The sequence below is a fragment of the Cryptomeria japonica genome, chromosome 4 (assembly GCF_030272615.1).
Source record: "Cryptomeria japonica chromosome 4, Sugi_1.0, whole genome shotgun sequence".
Taxonomy (NCBI): Eukaryota; Viridiplantae; Streptophyta; class Pinopsida; order Cupressales; family Cupressaceae; genus Cryptomeria; species Cryptomeria japonica.
Genome location: NC_081408.1, coordinates 152,842,748 through 152,864,981, shown reverse-complemented (window position 1 = coordinate 152,864,981; position 22,234 = coordinate 152,842,748). Strand labels below are relative to the sequence as shown.

Below are 22,234 nucleotides of genomic sequence, written 5' to 3'. Positions count from 1 at the left end.
TTGGTGGATAATGAGGGAGAAATTAATGCCAACACTCACTTTGTGGGAAGTGTTGAAACTCTTCTGAAAAATGCATTTCAACCTAAATTGGAGGGCTCTTTCTGGGTTTGGTAGCTTCAACTTCTTGTGGAGGCTTCTTGGTAGCGGTGATTTCTGTGAAAAACGCAAACCTAAATACAATTTCTTAACCTTTCTTTGCCTTTGATCGGTGGCAGCTCAAACTATATTATACCTACAATATCTTTTGAAAGAAAGGAAGTGCAGTTAACAAAACTGCCTGTTCTTAAATTACTTCAATCCATTTTACCTTTCTTTTCTCCTTGCTATGCTGGATGCTCACTCCTCTGGCTATCACAGGATATTAATGTTGATTCAACCTTGACAGCTGCGGCTATGATTTCACTTTACAATCAGCTTTTCAATTATTTATTCTGCATTTTTGTGAAACTTCAGCGATAAAACCCAGTAAACATATATAAATTGTTCCAATGTAATAAAAAATAGATCATTTTATTAATTTTCATACATTAAGGAACTTCTTGATCACATGAAAAGGATCAGCTGATCATATAGATATATAATTCATTTGACAAATTCAAAAGATCTCATCCATATATGCAAAACTGGAGATCAAACAATCTATTTTTATACATGTAAGACTGTACAAACAGTTCTCCTTGTATGAAGTGGAGGAGATTACAAATTGTTCAACAGCAGCGTGATATGTTGCTTATTTCGAAGAAATTTACTCAAGTTGCAAGAATTAGGCAGTTCTTAATTGGAATCCTTGATTGCATCAAAATCGGCAAAAAGAAGTGAGTGTAGTAAAGGGGCAGGGTGCACTACATATAGCAGCATTGTCTGTTCTGCTCATTTAAGTCTTATTGAGTGTTCGTGTGAGGCTACGTGGAGTTAACATGTTCATTTGACCCACCATCTAAAACTGCTTTATCATTCTAAACACAATTTTTTACTGTACATGAGACAGAGAAATGATATGTACCACCACATTTACAGATACCCAGTTCACTAACATTTTTTAAAATAAAGAAATGCATTCGGATGGAAAATTACAAAATGGTGAAGAATGTTAACTGCCCTGAACAGGCGAAATTTTAACACTAAGATCGGGAATAGAAATTTTGGCCCTCAGCCACTGCTTCCCAATCTTGTGCCCACAGATAACAAGCTCCAGAGAACTCAGTTTATCAACACCTCTTGGTAACATCATCAAACAAGAACATCCTCTCATATCAAACGTAATCAGCTTCTTTAGTTGATCTATATCCTCTGGAAGCTCTCTCAGCCCCACACATAGTGAAATGTCTAGGCATTCCAATCGCTTAAGATTTCCGATTGATGACGGAAGTGCTTTTAGGCCTTGTAATCCTGATAATCTTAACATTCTCAGAGAGGTCAGATTCCCAAGGTCAGGAGGCAACTTCTGAATCAGGTGGCAGTTGGTAATTGACCATATCTGAGCTGAGTGCATATAACAGAGACTAACAGGCACCTTCTCCAAATTGCTGGAATGATCCAGGTTAAAATCTCGCATCTTCAAGCTTTTGAATGTGGATGTATCTTCAAATCCTTCACATGAGCATAAATGTAGCGTCTCTAAGTTCGGTAGAAATTTGCTTTCTTCTTGAACCGGGGTTGCGATCAACCTGTCTAAGCAGAGACTCCTGAGTTGAGTGAGTGAAGATAAGATATCCAGACCTTTCACCGTTGCCTTGTTTCTACCGCAATTGGATACCATCAGAAACTTTAGTTTCTTCATCGATTTCAAAAATGGAGGAAGATAATATTCAGTCCCAGTAAAGAGTAATATCAGAGCCTCTGTGTCCGGAAAAATCATGTCACCCCACTGGTTTTCCTTCATAGGGCCTGCATGAATAAATCGGAAGGAAATTGAATTAGATCATTGTGAAAGTTCGTTATGCATGCTAATTATTTCGTTTGAACTCTTACCATATTCAAGTTGAATCTAGAAGATGGAAAAATACAAGGGGAAAGGAGAAATTAGGGTTACACCATAGGAAAAACGAAATTGACGACTGAGAAGAGTAAATCCTGCACAGTCCTGCTAATGAGATAATAGGACAAGAGTACCCAATTCATCCAAAAATTCTAAACAGTTGGCATGGATTGTTTAGCCTACCCCCTAAACAAGTGAGTAGAATAGAGAAATCATACTAGTTTTTCTTGTCAATTAGAAACAGTTTGAACTTTGATATAGATGTCAACCAGGTCACCCAAAACAATGATGTGAATAGTAGAAACAAATTATAATATTTTAAAGAAAATTTGGCACAAAGAATGAAATTAAATTTAGAAAAGAATTTTGGAATAGCTCACCTGTGTGAATGGAGAGAAGTTGAACATCATGCGCTCCATGATTAAGCAACTCCAATTTCTGTGACAAATTCTGCTCCTTCCAAAGCATCACCAACCTCTTCTTGTGGAATACACAGTCTTGGCACCCCAAATGCAAAGCCAATCTACGCATTGCATTATGCTCAGAGTATAGCTCCGAGGCATTTCCATATGAGATTGCTAATCTGCTCCTTATAAATGATCTTACGTCAGCTTACGGTTTAAATATGATAACAAAAATATCCACTAAAGTAGAGAAAGGCGATTACCCTTGAGTGCTAGTCAAATCCACCAAGTTTCTGCTTGCAAGGTTTGATAGCCTCCGAACATGAACACAGATTTTCGTCCCCTCTGGAAGTGAAGCTAAGTCGAGGAAGCTTTCTTTGGAAACATGATCTAAGGAATCAGTGCTGTTTTCTACGCTCTCCCAAACCTCATAGGTTTCCTTGTGCAAAGAACTTCCAACCACTTCTAATGCAAGTCGTGGGTCGTCACGTTCTGCCTTCAGAATTAACAGAATTATAAAGAAAAATTATCAGAAGGCCAGTCAGTGGGTAAGAAAATTATTTTGCATATGTAATCTAAGGCATAATATCGGTGAGAGAACCTCTTTCAACTTCAGAACTATAATAAAATGCTTGATTTGTATCTGCAGAAAATAGTTCATCCCGCAATTATTATCATAAAATTAAATAATTAGGAAAAACATACCCCCATTAGATTTGCATCTGCAATACTTCGAATTGACGTCTTTCGAAAGGCCCAGAAGCAGAAGCAGAGGACTATACCAACAGCCATTATAGGGAAAACAATCATACCTGTAATTTGATGATCATTGCAGAGAGCCAATAGCACTATAACGACGGTCATTATAGAGACAACAATTATACCTTTTATTTTCCTTAACAAATTCTTCGTAAGTTGTGCCCTTCTTATTGGCTGCATAGCCACTGCGGTCCCTTTTTATTAGCCTTTCATATCTAAACATAACGGAATTTAGTTGGAGTGGTGATTTGGGTATTCCCGCAATGTGCGCATTTCAATGAGATTCTGAAACACGCAACTTTTCGTCACAAAACTTTTCGACTACGTTTTCTCCGGGCGGACTGTTAAGGTAGTAGTTCAAGACTATTTTGTCTTCTTATGCTTATCTGAAATAATATTTTTATTCTTCTTATTATTCTAAGAGCAGAAAATTATTTTGTCATGGGGTAAAATATTGCAATTTTATTAGCCCTACTTATTATTCTTATTATTCTAAGAGAGAAGAAAAATACGTTGTCATGGGGACTCAGAGTTCACGACTTCTAGAAGCGCACGCTGATTTGGGTATACACGCAATGTGTTCATCTCAATGAGATTTTGCCACGCCCAAGTTTTCATTCGAAAACTTTTGAAGTTGTGTCGGGGCAGACTGCTTAGGTGTTAAAGACTATTTTGTGCACTTACGTAATCGTCTTATTATTTTTTTCCTTATTATGCTTATCTGAAAAGATATTATTATTATTATTATATTTTTTCTTGAATCTTATCTTTTTTTCATGATGTTTCAGTTATATTTTCAGCAAGAGTGGATTCTTACATTATGTTCACATGGGGCTGCTTAACTCTATTTTCTGCTTAAATTTAAGCAGTTAAGTGTTCCCATGCAACTTAAAAATTGTCAAAAAGGGATAATTTGGAATCTTTCCCTATTTTGGTGGAGCAGTTATTGTTTAGGAATTAGAAATAAGCTATGGAACAAAAGGTGGGGGCTGGAAATAAGCAGTGGCTGTTTATTAACAAAAATGCCACATGGATTCACAATTTTCTTTCCCTCTTTTTTTAGAGATTTTATTTATTTTTTCTTTCCAAATTTTAAGTGCACAAATTAGTATTAATGCTATTAATACAAATTTAAGATGTTTTGCTTAAAAATAAGCAGCAAAGATAAATATTCATTAGCCCTTAGTGGGGTCATTAAGATCCATTCTACTTCAACTTCAACAATAGAACCATTGACATTATTTTTAATTTTCTAAAAGATAAGAAAAACATGTTGTCATGTGATTATATTTTTAATAATATAATTTCAAACTCTAAAATATATCAAAAATTTTCTAATAGATATATTATTCAAGTTTAAACATTAAATTTTAACAAGTGTCATATCATGTTAGAGTATGAGTACATGACTTTGAAGTATTGTAATAATCAAAATTTTTTACATGTTATATTGTCAAATTAAAATAATTAAAATTAAAACTAGCAATTGCAACTTGGTGTGCAATGGGGATGTCGAATAGCTATGGAATGTCAATTCAAAATAAATTGGTCTATTTTTTACATACATTTGTGTAATGCGTCAAACAAATTGGTAGACCATTTAAACAAACTCTCAATAAATAAGTGATAGCTTCAAATCAATTATGCATATCCACTTACATGGATCCAAACATGATTGAAATGATACATTTGAATTGAGAGCATTATCAAGCTCCATTGCCAATAAGATCATGTTATGTTTGCAATAAGGAGAGAGGGAGATAGTGGGAGATATAGATAGAGATGGAGATAAAAATATGAGATAGGGAGGGAGATGGTGAGAGATAGAGAGCTATAAGGAGAGAGATAGGGAGATAGAGATATGACATTCAAATCTTGCAAGTATATGAGAATATGTTACATGGATCCAAATATGGTTGAAATGAAACATTTGAATTAAGAGCATTACCAAGCTCCATTACCAATAGGATTGAGATAGAGAGATAAATATGAGATAGGGAGTGAGATGGTGAGAGATAGAGACATATAAGGAGAGAGATAGGGAGATAAAGATATGACATTCAAATCTTGCAAGTATATGAGAATATGAATGTCAAGATGCATGGACCAATTTATAACTAACAGTTCAACAAAGATGTAGACATAGGTTGAGACCTAGTATGGTGGGTATAGTTGTGATAAATCTTCGAATCAATGGTAATAATTGTAATATAATAATAAACTATTTCTAATTAACATGTACAACCTCATTAAATGTCCAATTATAAAACCTGGCCTATATTATTATTTAAAAAATTCTAAAAATTGATTCTAAATTCATTAATAAAATAAATATACAGTAAATATGGTAATTGTGAATTTTTAATGAAATATTATTCCTTATGATTTTTCTATTAAAGAAATGCTAATTTTTAAATATATTACTTTTTAATATTCAAAATATATCTAAAAAATATAAATAGGTAATATTAAGAAATGTAAAATAAGCTCATATCAAAATTAAAATATTTATAAAAAATTAAAATAATAAATAATAAATTTAATAGAGTAATAAATAATTAAATAAAAATAAATTTAATTGTTAAATCAATAATATTATTATATATAAATTAATCTCTAATATCTTTTTCTATAATAATATAAATGACACTAATTAACATAGAAGTTAAGGTAACATTATCGTAGGTTAGAATATGTTTGCCCATCATAAAAAGAACATGTTTTTCTCATTTGATATGACATTTTCACCTAAATGTGTAGAGTCCATGGAAAAATAATTGTATTTTATCCATAGCATATTCCACCACAAGCATTACTAACCAATAGTTTATTGTGGCTCCTCACAATTCTACTTGATTCACGCGTGTAACTTAGCATAATTACAATGTAGATTAATCTTTGTAAATTTTAATTATTATTAATAATTTTATAAAAAAATAAATAATAAAATTAATTTGAAATTTAAATCAAAATAAAAATTAAATAAGAAACTAAATGCAAAATTCAAATATTTAAAATTTTAGATATTAATAATAAAAGTAATAATTAAAAATAAATTAATAATAAATAAAATTGAAAAATATATCTATTATTGAAAACTAAATAAAGAAAACTAAATTTTTTAAAAGTTGAAAATCTAAAATAATGGAAACTAAATATATCTTTAAGATGAAGAAAAATGAAAAGACTCCTGCATTATTTCACATTTTACCGTGCTAATTCAAATTTCAAATTTTGATTTCCTTTGTTGTCTATACTGTCAACCGTGCAAAATGGATAGATATATTACCGTCGACCATGAAAAATGGGCAGAGTTTCAGTAGAGAGATTACCGTGTGAAATATCATGAAAGCTCTGTAGATTAAAAAATGAGCTATAAATGATCCAATCCACGAGGTCTTTTCCGAAATGTGTATCAGTCTATATCGCCGTGATAGGCGGAGTTTAATAAATGGGATTTTTAAAGATGCAGATCAACTTGCAATAGTCGGGACAAATCTCTGAGTTATGTATTTAATCCACTTTAAAGTGATTTCTTTTACAATAATGTGCGCACAAAACGAAACCAATGAATAGGCGATGATATTCACGGACAGTGACACGATCATCATCTACCCTTATATCAAGGGCAAAACAGTCGGAAACGACAAAAATAGGTAAAAAACAATGGACGGATGATATCGGTTCGATGGTCTTGCTGCTCTTCTAGAGTATTACCCGTCCTTGGATTAAAAGCTTTAGCTCGTCCATTTCATAGAAAGAGACGCCTTCAGCATAATGAACTAGCAATTGCACCTTGGTGTGCAATGGGTACGCCGAAAAGGTGTGGAAGGTAGGTTAGAAAAAAATTGGTCTATTTTTTACATACATTTGCATAATATGTGAGGCCATTTACAAAATGATATTGTTTGATCTGAATGGAGAAGTGATATCTTCAAATCAACTATGTATCCACTTAAAAGGATTAAAAAACAACTAAAACAAAACCTATGATGATAGAGGGAGAGAGAGGGAAAGAGAGATGGGAGAAGAGGATGGATAGATAGAAGGATACATATGTAGATATAGAGATGATAAAGGTAGATAGAGGTAGAGATGGACATAGAGGGAGAGAGAAATAGGGAGAAAAATAGATAGATATAGGTAGAGGGAGAGATAAAGAAAGAGATAGAGATAAAGAAGTGAGAAGAAAGGAGTGAGTGTTGGGAAGGACAAATAGGGAGATAGAGATGGAGAGGTGAGAGTGAGAGAGATAGGTGACAAAGACAAGTAGTAGAGATATATATAGAGGGGGATATATAGATAGAGAGGGCGAAAGATAGGAGTGAGTGCATGTATATGAGTGAGAAATAGAAAGTTGGAGATAAGTAGATAAATAGATAGAGAGGGAGGGAGAGGGAAAGGGAGAGGGAGAGAAATAGTGAGAGGAGAAAGAATTAGAGATTTAGAAAGAGGGGGTGATAATGTGTGGGTGTGTGTGTGTGTGTGAGAAAGATAAAGGGTTGAGAGAAGGAGATATAAATATATAGAGAGGAAGATATGGAAGGAGAGAGGAAGAGGGAGATAGAGAAACAAAGAAAGAAATAGGGAGACAATGATGGAGGGGTAGATGGAAAGATAGAGTAAGGTCAATTTCTAGGAGTTTACTATGAATAATGCACATAGTGTATAAGTTGTAACCAACCTTCAATTCAATCATTTATATTAGGAAAAAGATTTCACTTAATTTTGGCAACCATAAGATCAAAGGTTGCTAAAATTATAGGGATAATCCAATCATATCTAGTCTATTATTTCATTTGGCCACACTTGCAAAAAAGTATTTAGTTTGATGGGGTGATGATTAGGTGCATAGATTTGGCCAACCAAACTACTCTAGAGATTAAATTCTTATCAACTATGTATTCATAAAAGTAAACCCAAAAATTTTAATGAAAAAAAATTAAACTCAAATTAGATCATACTTTCATCATTTAGATAAGCAATTTCAATACAAAATAACTTTCATCATTCAAATAAGACATTTCAATAAACAATAACTTGTTTTTAGTGTCAAAAGAGGAATATTGTTGACCTTTACAATAAATGTGTGGTTTGTATTCAAGAATATACGTGTAGATTGATATTTATATAGTTTTATATTATTTTGTTTTAAAGATTTGTATGCATTATTTAAGTATATGATTTGATTATTATGATGTATTTATTAATTTCAAATTTAGTTCATTAAAGTAGTATATTTTCTTTTCTTTTTTAGAATCATGTTATTTCTTACTTGAATAGCTTATTCATCATCAATGAAATTGTAAATAGTTGATTTTATTTTAAAATTTTAAATTGCATATTCCAAATCTAACAATTCTAGGATCTAAGCATTAGTCACTTGTAGGAATGCCAAATTTGAATTTCATATATCGAGTGTGTGTATTTTAAAATTTCATCCTAACACATTTTCACATTATTCAAGCATGTTTTGACAAAATGTTGAAAAAATTATTCTCCTTTTTTGCATATGCATCATTCAATCACATCATAAATCAATGAAAAGTTAACTTTATTCTATCAATTGTCATCAATCATCAAGATAACACTTCAAGGTACATTTTAGTACAAAACATCAATTGGCTTTCATTAGCAATATTAGGCACTTGATATAGTGATATTCATTTTCCTATTGATGTAAACACATCTATTTGGAAAGAAAAATTCTACATTTTATGAAGTTTTGTAAGTAAGCTTTAGCTTGCGTGTGGAAGAAGGAAGATCATGCAATGGCATGCATTGTGCCATGAGTGCTCCTTGATTGATAAAACCACATTGTATGCACATAATAGCAAGAAGGTTAAGCACAAATGGTTATAGTTAATGCAATGTCTACACAGTAACTATGCATGAGTGATAGATGACAATCAAACAAGACCAATAGTTAATTTTGAATGTCATTAGATGATCTAATCAATATTATTAATTGCATTTTTAAGATTAGAAATGGATTTTACATCTTTAATACATTAGATAAACTTTATGACTTTTTATATACATTAGAAATGATTCTAGTGTGACCTGTTTTCTCAATCATTTTATCTTCCTCTTTTCTTTTCTTTTTTAAAATCCTTTCATCTTGGGTTTTCTCACTAGCTTATCCTAAATCCATTTTGGTTATAGAAAATATATAATGCCTCAATCATGCCTATAATCAATGTGATATGTTGTGTATATTTTATCTAATTATTAATCGAATGAGAGATGACCCTTATCCCTAATTTTAATTACCAAAGAATGGATTATAAAAACTCCAAAGCTCAACTAATAATGTTAGATGGTTCATCATATCTTAGATTGTTCTCATCTCATACTTTTAGAAACACTTGACTCTAGAATATAATCACAATCATTTGAATCCTTTGGAATATCTTACGAAAATTGTAATTATCACAATAAAGATTTAACTAATAAATTTTGTATTTGGTTTCATAAAGAGTTTCTATTTGATTTCATTTCTTTTTCAATATAACAAATTTCCTTGAGAGTGAGAACATAAATTTCAAGTTTAAAGTAGTTGACTTGAAAATAGGTACATATGTATTTCTCATAATTACTATAATTGTTTCCTTGGAAAACATAATTTAGACATTGATGTATTATAGAGGGTATCACAATCATTAATGTAGCAAAAGTCTTCCAAGTAAAATACAAAATCTAGCCAATGGAACATGATATGGAAAACTTCACCTATCTCCTTAAACCCATGTCAAGAGGAAATACAATACTCTCCAAAATGTCCACAATAAAATCATTGACTATGTTTAGACCAACACATAAATAGTTATATATTTGTTTGATATTAAATTTTCAATTATATCAAATTATTCTATACATATAAACTTAAATATCATTCTACCCTACCCATATACCATTAAGTCTAAACCTTTCTCAATTCTATATAAACTTAGATATCATTCTATTCCTCAACTACTTTTGATAAAATGCTTCTATCCTTTATGCTTCGAAAGATGTTTATACTAGTTTGAAGCTCCCATTTGGCAGGCTAGGAGGATGCTGGTAAAGGTAGTGTTGTCTTTTAAACCTGCTAATAGCATTTGGTTGCAAGTTTCTACAACCTCTTAAACATATCCATTTTGTTAATTTCCTGCTATCAGGGGGCTTAGAACAATTTTTTTGAGAGTGTCTAAATGCTTTTCAACAAACATTTTTTGTGCATATCCTGCAACCATAGTATTCAATGAGACCACATTTCAGGCCAACTGCTTGCTTTGTGTTTTTTTGGTTGAAGAAGAGGTTAAGCTATGAATCTCAAAAATCATGGCAAATGCATGACACCAACGAAAAACAAAGTGAAGCAAATAATTGTAGATCAACCCATTAAAACTGAGTACGAAAGCATCCTATCCCAAACTCGAAGGATGTGGAAAAATAGAGCTCTACGCTTCATGTTCCTCGTCTATGCTTCCACATTTAGCAGAACATTTTCGACTGTAACTAATCCCTTCCGTTATGATTTGATGGGTGCCAATACGCTGTTTCAAAGTTCCCAATATAGTTGTTGCAACCATCGTTTGCTTATTTGTTCTGCTTCAAATACCTTGCTCATATCTACGCACGAATTTTCTGCCTTTTATCAGCAATCGATGTCTTGTCTTATGTGATCAAATGCATTCACCGGGATTTTAAGCAGGAAAAGTTTAGATTTGAAATTAACGGCCAGTATAGGTTGAACGGAACGGAAACGGGCCCACAACTGTCACATAAGGCATCAAAGTTGGTTAGTGTGATGTTTAAGCCATGCCATCCGAGGAAGTCCTAAGCACAGCCCGTACCCGTACCGCATGTCCAAGTCAAACTGCTTACGTACACCATTTGCTTGCAAAACAAAATCGACGGATAAAATTTTCCCAATCGTCTTGCATAGGATATTATGAGATTTGAGTCATAGATTTTAAAAGTTAGCCGGTGCATCTCAAATAAGAGAGGCCTTCGGCGTAATTAGTCTTTGCAATTAAATAAGCATTGTAGTTCACAAATTTTGGAATCTTCTTCAGAATTGTCAGCTAAGAATTGAAAATGGTGACATGAAGCATCTGCAAAGAATAATACTTCTAGAATTCATGTCTCTTTAGGTACAAACAATTCTTCCTAGACACGGCACAGAGCCGTCCATGCTGCAACCAAATCCGCTGTTGACAAGGTATTTTTTAGTTAATTATTAAATTATAAATCAGATTACACAATTTTCCTTTACTAACTACATAGAGCCTTCATGATGCTCACTCACTGTCTACGTCATATTCATCTACACTAATAATTGCTTCAAACTACGCTTTTTTTTCTTTTCTTCTTTTTTTTTTTCTTTTTTTTTAAAATTAAGGTGCAATGGTTATCTCAATAGTCAAATATCATTTTGGGTAATTTATTTAGAGGATCAAGAAATTGTGGAAAGAAAGGATATTTATTAAAAATTAAATCGATATTTATTTAAAATTTATAATATATAAATTTTTTTAGTGATTTATTTCCTTATGAGCACGAATAGTCTATCTAACATTTGATGCATGCTTAATTGTAAATTTTTAATCACATTACAGAGACTCAAAGATTATTACTTTCACTAAAGGTAGACACTATTGCAATAATCTATTTCAATTTTTTGATTAGTTTAACCAACCATCACAAGGAATTAAAAAGTTTAAATCCAAAATCTATAGTGTAAATTTAATTTATATTTTAAATAATTATAACAATCATATTTTTCTTCTTTTATTGGTCACAGTAAGCATAAAATTCAAATTTTCAAAAACAAAAAAGCACATGTTGTACATGTTATTGGATATCACTGATTTTGTACCATATTAAATGCAAATCAGCATATAAATTTGTGAGAGCATCAATAGTTTGCTACACACCGTTTATAGTTTGTAAAGAATGGTTACAAGAATGGAGGACAATTTAAAATAATGAATCCCAAAATAAAAAGTAAAAGAACTTAAGTACAATATAAGTTTTTTATGACTTTGATAAGATCTTAAATTAATTTAACAAAATAAAATTTAGAGATTTTATCTCAAAAATTACAAACATGTTTCTAATAAAAAACTCATTTGCATACATGCAAAAATCTCGAGTGTTATTGATTATAAAATAATTTGAAATATAATTGTTAGTTGCTGATGATATTCCCATATTGCATAAAAAGAGCTAAAAAGGAACACATAAATAGTTGAAAAAGCTTAAAAATAAAATTAAAATAAAAACTTGATTTATTCAAAATTAATATTAATATACTTTATTTTATACAAATAAATTTAATCATATTTAAAATAAAATAAATGATTTAAAATAGAAGTATATATTTAATTAAACATTTAATTAAATTTTTAAGATTTTATTATACTAAATTAAAATATAATTTAATTTTTTTAAATATAATAATTTTTTTATTAATTAGAAAAAGATAAGTTAACTTTAGTCCAAAACTATATTTGATAAAGAAGAATAAGAAAATAAGATATTATTTAAATTTCATAAAATAATAATGAAATTACTAATAATATTTAAATTACAATTTTGTTCACAGTTAATAATGTTAATTAAACTAATGATGAAGAGATTAACACAAATATGGATATAAATGTCACATTAAATATTGATATTATTATTGGTTACATCATTTAAAATTTTATTATTAATTTTTATATTGATTGATAAGATATCATAACATGGATTTTTAATGAATAAATTATTTATATTATTTTTAAAAAAATAGCATTAAGTTGTATAATATGTATGATTATGTGAGGCCATGGTAACAACACTTAACACATCTCCTTGAATGTGAGGCCATGATTTTGACTCAAAAACTCTCCCAGAATGTCGAGGTGATGAAATGCACTCATGAACAAAGGATTGGTAAGGTTGAACAATCCATGGCTGAGATTAAGAAAAATCTCAAAAATCTAGTTGACATTAGTAAAAAAGCCATGAACAACAACATTAAGGGTCTTGAAAAGATTGATGTCATGGTTGTTGATTATAGATCCTACCACAGTGATCTGATAAAAGATCTTGGAGGAGATGATATGGCTGCTGGTGACAACAAAACCACTTGACACAATTTCAGAACCAGAGCAGAACAAGCAACAAGGGTACCTCCAAATTCATCATGGAGGAGCTCAAGGAAATCAACATAATTTCCATTCAAAAGAACAACGATCCGGTGCTCTCTTTTAACTAAGAGATTTTTATTTTATTTTGGCTTGTTTGCCTACATTTCCTCTGTTTTTGTTTCTGCTTGGGGTTGCTCCCCTGTTTTGCTGTTGTTTCTTGTCGGTTTAGCTGTTGGTCAGTTGTTGTAAAACTTTAGGTTTCGGGTGCTCTCAAATAAACAATCAAATCAAGGAGTCTATTTAATTGAAATATAGTTTTCATGTATATTTAATTATTACAAAAAATATTTAAATTGTCATATCTTATAAAATCTTTCTTAACACAATCACTATTTTTATAGGTTAGAAGTTTAAGCTATTAGAATTTATATTATTAAGAAACAAAAAATAATTTTTTAAGTTGTAGAAGTTCTTTATGTGACATAAAGAAAAATTAAAGTTCTAATATTTTATTTTGGTTTTTATTAAGGATAAATTAGGTTTAGAGGGAACCCGAAACCCCAAACAATAAGTTTTCAAGGGACTTGAAACCCTTCGATTTTTCACAAATTTTGAACCAACAATGGAATGCTATAAAAATATACAACATAGACATATAGCAGCCCAACCACAACCTAACAATATAGATTAAGTGCTAACAAACTGGTGGGAAAAGAGGAAGGTCTAAGCAACCCCAAAAGATTTTAAACAAACATGAACATAGGGAACAACAGTCCCTTAGCCATAATCATGGGGTTTTTCCAAGCTCCCAAAACCTTATCCTTGAGAGTGATCCTCACTGAAAGCATCTTGCATTTCAATATCTCCACCTGCATAGTAGATAAATGAAAGAAGATAACAAAAATTCCATCATCTCCCTTGTAGCTAAATGACAAGGCTTCATTAGCCTCCCAACAACACTTTTAGGCATATCTAGTAGCATCCAACTCCACCTCAAAAGAAGAAAGGTCACCTCCAACCACATCAATCTCCCCTCCATAGAAGATAGGACCACCTCTATAGGAAAGACAAGAGAAACCCCAATATGCTAAAAATGGAGCACAACAAACAAAGCCATGGAACCAAGAAGGAGATGGACAAAATAACCCTCATCACAAAGAGACCCAAGAGTTAGAAGATATAAACATAAAAGACCAGACCCCATCATTAGGGTAAAAAAGGGTTTTGAAAAGGCTCCCTTAACCTTCCTCTAATAGAACAGAATAAGGGTTTTCACTAGTATCCCATAACCTACATTTTCAACATCATGGAGTTTTAGCAAGATCCCCAACCCAATTGCATTGGGTTTTAGCATGGGTCCCACAACCATAACAAAACAAAACCAAAAATGCCTCTATCCATAAGCAAGAAAAATGGAAACAAGGGGAATCTGCAGATTACATAACATCCACATTTGCATGGAAGGAGAAATCCACCTCCATAGGAACTGCCATTGTGAGAGGAAAGAACCAGCCACCTAGGACAACTCCATGCATCCACTCAAAGATTAATAAGAAAAACACATCTCCACCTCTATAGGAGATGGAGTCACCTCTATAAACAAAGCTATAGAAAACCATGAGTAGGAGAAAAAAGAGAGTTCCAAGAAAAACAAATAGAAAAATTTCCTTCAATTGTAGAAAAACAAGGGAACCAAATCCCTCTTACCCATGTAATGAACAACTCATAGAAAACATCCAGATGCCCAAGCAAGATGCAGAAGAGAGAGGTAGGGGAAAAAAGCCAAGACCCAGAGCTGGGGAGCTCTCCTTCCTTACCATTCCAAACATTAAAACTTTGATCCACACCCACACAACTTCCCATATAGATTCTCACACCAAATGCTAGAGCACCTACAATCTCTGAAGAGTTTGGGCCTCTTTTCTTCCAAAAACCATGCATGATAGTACCAAACCAACGATTGTACTACATGTGTTTGAAGGCACAACCTTTGGGCTTCATCTTTTTTACTTTCTTGGAAATCCTGGGAATCTATCCCCTCACCTTCCCTTCTTGAGCCAATGATCCATGCACAACAATGCTCCTTCCATGCTCCAAAGAGAAACCAACAAAGCTTGCAGGCCACCAAAGACACCCCTAACCAAGCACACCAATCACAAAACATGCACAGAAAGGAGAAAGAAAACCCATTCTCATTGTCACCTTCGCTTCATCTTCCCCACCTTCAGCCTCCCCTGAAAGTTTTGGACATATTCCTAATGTTTTGTTTCATTATATAGGACCAATTTAGCATTAAAAAAAAATAATTGAATCAATTATTAATGTCAAGAGGCATTCTAAAATGGCATCAAGAGGTGGAGTGAAATGGTATGAGTGTCAATGTTAACTTGTATCTTTTAGCTTAAATTTGACAACCATTCACATGTCAAAATATAAATATTAATTATAAAATTAATATTTTAAAATAAACACCACATAAAACAAAATATACCCTCATCAAAATTATAAGTTTTAGATAGATATATAAAAGTAAAATAAAAACAAAGATATTAAAAAATAATCTAGGATTTCATAATATAATATTCTTTAAAATATATATATATATTTAATTAATTGTATTTTTCATTAATTTTTAAATATTAAAAAACTAAATTATTTTATTTTAAACTTCTTATCATTATTTTAAAAAATATTATAAATTAAAATTAATAAAAAGTATATTTTTTTAAAGAATATTATGATTATGAAATGGTGGATTATTTTTAAATATGTTTCTTTTTTATTTATTTATATATCTATCTAAAACTTATAGTTTTGATGAGGGTATATTTTGTTTTATATGGTGTTTAATTTAAAAATATTAAAAAAATAATTAATATTAATATGTTGCCATGTGGATGGTTGTCAAATTTAAGTTAAAAGATATTAAATAATAATTTTATTGTGTAATAACTTAATAAACTTATTATTTATTATTAATTTTAAAAAAAAATTATTAATACTTATATTTTGGTATATTGACTTTGTATCTAATTTATTCTATTTATTATTTTAATTATCATTTAACTTTAAATTTTTCTCTAATTATGTTTTGTTTTATCAAATTACAATAATTAAAGCTATTAGAATTAATTTATTTTATAATTTTTTTAATTTTTGGTTGGTAATGCATCGAAGCCGAAATGCTTTTTGACTAGAGCTTTGAACTAATGAGACCATATTTTTTAGGGGCCTCATCCTCATATTTGTTTGGCATTAACACCCTTAAATTTCATTGTGTCATCTAGACATGCCTACACTGGCTCCAAAATCGCTTTATCATACAACTGATAACTTTCATGTTATGTCGACACAAAAACTGCAACATAGGCACGAAATGGCTGCAAGGCTTAGCAGAAGGGACACGACTAATATAGCTAGAAAAAGTTGAATAACCTTCATGTTATACACACAGCCAAAAAATAAATGATACAACTAGTTCTATCAAGAACAATTGAGATCTATAATACTTACCCTAATGGGTGAACTCACAATGTTGGTTCACACTTTTTTGTACATCTTGATTTTTGCTGAAATTATACATTTTTTAGAAAATGTAAGGATTTAGTCTTTAAGAGGTCCCATTTGAAGTAATTAATTGAAGAGAGTTAGATCAAAATTTCTTAGATAGAACCTCTCTACTTCTAGATCATACTTGCAATGGAGTCTCCTTCGCATCTATTAAATGCTGATAAAAAACCAATTTAACATTACCTTTTGGGGGGTCAAATGAATTCATTTAATTTTTTTTTTTTTTAAGTATTTAAATCTTATTATAATCTTTCCAAATAGTATAATTTTTAATATATTTAATTTCATTAACATATTTTTATTTTATTTCTTATGAATGTAGGGTTATCACCAAACATGAACTTCTTTGTTCAATGCTTATGGAAAAATAGTAAACATCACCCAAAAAATTCTGAAAAATATTTATGCACTAGGTATTGAAGTCCTCTTTCCAACAACAAAAGAAAAATGATTTTCATTACATATACAACAAGTTATGTAATATCAAATGGACATATGTCAAAATTACAATTAAATCACCCTCAAATATTAATAAAATATTAAATATTGAAGATAATGTTACAAAACCAATTGAAAACACTAGATATGGATGTTACAAAACCAAATTCAAAAGAATCATGTTTATATCTTTTATAGAAAAAAGGTTATGCTATACAGAATGAGTATCACTCTTTAAAAATGTTGTTTTTTGAAAAAAACTAATTTTCGAGGGAGATAGGAAAATGGAACCAAATAGATTCCAAAAAGTATCAAAAAAATATTTTTAGAAGCTACATACAAAATGACACAAATCACTAGTTCACATCATCTACAAACTCCTTACGGTTTAAAAGTAATAAGTGTTTAAATCTGAAGTTTTTTCTGAAAATGAATATTGCAGTGTCAAAGTTGGCAAAAAAGTCTAACCCACTATTGTGGGTTCACCCTATTGATGTTATGCATAAATTATACCATTTTTGGAGTGAGATTAGCTACACCCCAACAAGAGAATTACATTCATTGTCCCCCACTATAGTATAACACGATAGTTATTGATGTACGATAGTGTCTCTTTGGAGATATAATAACTACTAGCTACAGTCGTGTCATCTTGTCTTGCATGCCCAGGCATCGCCTTATCTCTATATTGCCTGTGTGGGACAAATGGGGCTTGAGAAAACTTGAACCCAAGACCTCCCATGCAGGAGGATTGTAGCTAACCACTGTGTTGTGGGATCATTTCCAATTTATTTTAAAATTATTTCTTATTAACAACTATATATAATAAATATAATATAAATTAATTAAAATTGACTTATTTATTAATATATTTTTTATTAATAACAAAATATTTATCTTTAAATATTTTAAATATTAATATTTTTAATAAATATGCATTTATTTTAAATAAAAAATTATCTAAAATTAAAAGATTGGGGTGCTTGCTTTTCATAGGTGAATGTTTTTAAAATTTAGGAGATGAATATTCCAAAGTTTCTAGGCACCCTAAGTAAGCTAAAAATAATCTAAAAGATTGAGTTTCACACTTGAGGAATATAACAAGGCCACTAGAAAAGTGGAACAATGAAAATGAGATGCTTAAAACGTGAATAACATGATTAAATACGACTGTGTGAATGTAAGACTACAATTATCATGTATTGATAGGGCCTTAAGAGGCCAAAAATGGTTATTGAATTCCTCTCCTTCAATAAGTTTATTGACTATTTTAGTTCTCCCTCCTTTTTGAATCTTGTATACCTCCATTTTTTTTGTACCCATTAATGCAAGAGCATTAAACAAATTTCTTAGAGATAGTTGGATCATTTGATAGGCTGAATTCCCTCGTGTGTATTATTGTTTCGTATCTCTAAATTGGTTCAATACATCTTAAGTACTCCCTTTAGATCAATAATTATGATAGTATTAATATGAAAATGTCTTCTTCTTATATGGATCAATTAGTTTCACTTGGACATTTATTGTTAAGAGCTTTCATATGTTTCTACATGTATTGAATTGTTAACACCCTGCATAAATACATTGTTTCAAAAAAGTTAGACCAAGTCAACATCTCTAAATGAACTATAATTCCTAACTCAATACAAAGACACAAAATGCAAATTTTCACTACGTGTCTATTATTTTAGTTACAATTAGTTCCACCTAACCCTAACTCTAAATATATATCATAACACTACTAGCAGGAACTGTATACATTTGATCCCTTGTTAGTAAGAAATAGGCTCCTATAAACAATTACATGAAAATATAAATCAATGAATTTGATTTAAAATTTATAGCTTTAAATTCAAAAGGAATGATTTTTATTCATTAAAGATAGTTTTGTTTAAAGGATTCAAGCATACTTGATTGTAAAATTTTAATCACATCATAGATGTTTAGCATTGAGACTCAAACATATTTAGTAAGAGATAGGTTCCTATTAACTAGTACTTAAAAATATAGGTTAATGAATTTGGGTTGTAGCTAATTTGGCTTAAAAAATGCCATAATTTCCACATAACACGAGGGTAAGTCAAAAATTACAAATCTCAGCCACTCTAGGTAGAACTAGTTGTGTCTTTTATTTTTTGGCTATGTATATAACACAAAGGTTAGTCAGCTGTTTTGGAGACAAATTAGCTACATGTAGGAATTTGACTAAAAAATTTATATATTTAAAATCAATAAGAACAATCAATATTCATCAAAGAAAATTTTGTATCGAAAGTACTATCTATAAATTATTATTGGTAAGAGATAGTTTCCTATTAACCACTACTTAAAAATTTGAGTTAATGAGTTTGATTAAAAATTATAGCTTTAAATTCAGTAAGAATAATTACTATTCATCAAAGAGAATTTTGTATAAACTACTATTTATAAAATATAATCTATAAATTTGACTAAAAAATTTCAAAATAAGATTTATGAAACAACATAATTTAACACAAAATGATAGTAAATTACTCATTAACTATAAATTAAAAAACAATAAAAGACTAAATTCTCCAACCCATTAACAACTAACATCTTTGGTATAATTTGAAAATATTTTAATAAGAATTGTGTACTAGGAGGGATATTGAAAATTCAACATGTAGGAGGAGAAATAAACATTAGGGGTATGATTTAAGATTTAGGATGATACATTCTAGGCTTGCTAAGTTAATTCCTCTATATACTGATTTGCATTGACCCAATGTATGCATCAAATAAATCCAATGTACATATACAAAATTTGCTTCAATCTTCATAGGACCTAAGTAGAGATAAATCAAATATGATGATTCTAGTATACTACTCAATCAAAGAATATAATAACTTTGAGCTTCAAGGTTGGTATCAAATTGCAACCACCTAAAATATATAATTGATTTTATAAATCCTTTACCAAATCTTAAGGATGCACCAGGTGATTTCCATAGATAGATATGTTCATATCAAAAGTGGTACAAATTTCAATTTCTTGAAAATTAAGTTGCAAATTCAATCACCCATTTTATTTATTTATTTATTTTTTTGGTCGGTAATTTTTGTATTATATTAATTCAAAATTTAAAAAACATACATAGCTACCATCAACCATAAATCATTTACATGTTGTAAACAACAACCCCCAAGCTACCCACAACCATAACCTATTCTAAAGCCATACACTATGCAAGCCGAAAAAGGAAGCAGTCCACTGCTTCTCTTGTCAACCAAATATTACAGAAATGTAGTTTAAACAACAACTATTAACAATGAAACATAAAAGCATATAAAAAACAATGGCGAGATGGCCACTCACTCGCTCTCAGTCTGGTTCTATTTCTCCCCATCATCCTTGTCAACTGGAGCTTTACCCCTTGCCACTTCACTTTTCATCTTTGGAATGCAGTCTAGGCATCAAAAGTAGGGGTCACCTTCCAAGCTTGCTAGCAACTAAACAACCCGCCCTTCCTCAAACCTATCTCTCAGCTCCCTCCCAACCTCCATCTGTGCAACTACCTTTAAATCCTTCAAGACTTCATCCGCCCTAATTATTTTTACACATATCTTCATGGCTTCCTATCCAATGCGAGGACGATCATGACATTGTTCCTTTATGTCATCCTTCGGCCCACAGACAAAAGGCACCAGCTCCTCCTGGTCATCTCCCTCCTTGATGTGAATACCTACATGGGGCACTACACAATCCATAATGGAGTCAAGGTTGATCAGGTACTCCCCATCAATCAGTTTGGTCAAAGTGAGTTTGATTTTCTCCACCTTCGGCTCAAACTTACATGCCCATGCTAGAATCAGGGAGTACACCTCCATATTCGTCCAGTAGCGATAATGAATATATGCCACCTCTTCTATAAGAATAAGGTGAGCCACACTCCACAACCTCTCTACCTTGTAATGGAAGAGTCCCTACATCCTCTTCTCCGTCACTTTTCCCAGGAATGGCACCAGCTTCTTCTCTATACATAGGGTGAAATTTGCTTCCATGATCACCCACAAAATGGAGTCACTCTAGCTTCTACAATAAGAATGTCATAAGAGCCACTAAGTACTGCATTAAATTAAAAACACAACCCCTAGCTCACAAACTAAAGGGAAAGAAATTCCTCTGTCATCGTTTGGGTTGACTAATAAATGTAAGAGTGATGGCGTAAAAGCCATGAGATTACATGGTAGATTTGTTGCCCTCCGCCACCCTCTCTAAAATGTGCGGCCTTCCATGGACAACTACCACTTTCAAAGAGCAAGTGCCAACTTGCATGGTGTACTTGCCAAAAAAAATTCTTTTTGTTGGCAATATTACATTATTATAGACAATGAAAGATTGTTGACATTTCAATAAGGATATTGAGAAGGTTGTTGATGATTATGGACATAACTGATTAAAGATGTTTTACTCTATTGATATTATTATTTTTTCATTGATGTCAAGAAATTGATTTTCTAATTTAGTATGATGTTGCAATATCTTGAGAAGTATGATATGAAGATTATAAAGAAGTTGGTAAAGACACAGGAAAGAATATGATGAATAAGGGGATAAGTTATTCAATGGGCAACTCTACCGAGTCAGACAATGATGAGATCTTGATGTTTTAGATTGTTTTAACATCATACATATGTTGTAAAATGTAAAGGTTAATACTATACTATGTTATCAGGCAAAGAACCTAGTCGGTAAACCCTAAGGTTATTGCTATCGGTTAATGAAGGCAAAATGTCTACTGAGTGAAGTTTAGTATTCACCGAGTTGTAACCGAGCTATAACAGAATGCATTAAATGTTTATATGTGATATTTAATGAAAGAAGCTGATGAGATGGAGCAAATCAATGATTGGTAAGCCGTGGAAGAAGTTTGTTAACGAATCTAAGGCAATGGAAAGTCGACATGAAGATCTACAACTTAGATTGAACCGCATTACCCTAA

At 31.2% G+C, this 22,234-nt stretch overlaps 1 protein-coding gene across 1 annotated transcript; it reads right to left on the bottom strand.

The window, feature by feature from the left end:
- Positions 1-982: 982 nt before the first annotated feature.
- On the bottom strand, positions 983-3,336 carry LOC131041454 (probable disease resistance protein At4g33300). The gene is made up of 4 exons (XM_057974566.2): positions 3,088-3,336; positions 2,646-2,878; positions 2,359-2,561; positions 983-1,887 (listed from the first exon to the last, which is right to left on the bottom strand). Exons 1-4 carry the CDS (start codon positions 3,319-3,321, stop codon positions 1,091-1,093), a joined length of 1,467 nt encoding a protein of 488 aa, XP_057830549.2. The 5' UTR covers positions 3,322-3,336; the 3' UTR covers positions 983-1,090.
- Positions 3,337-22,234: the final 18,898 nt, after the last annotated feature.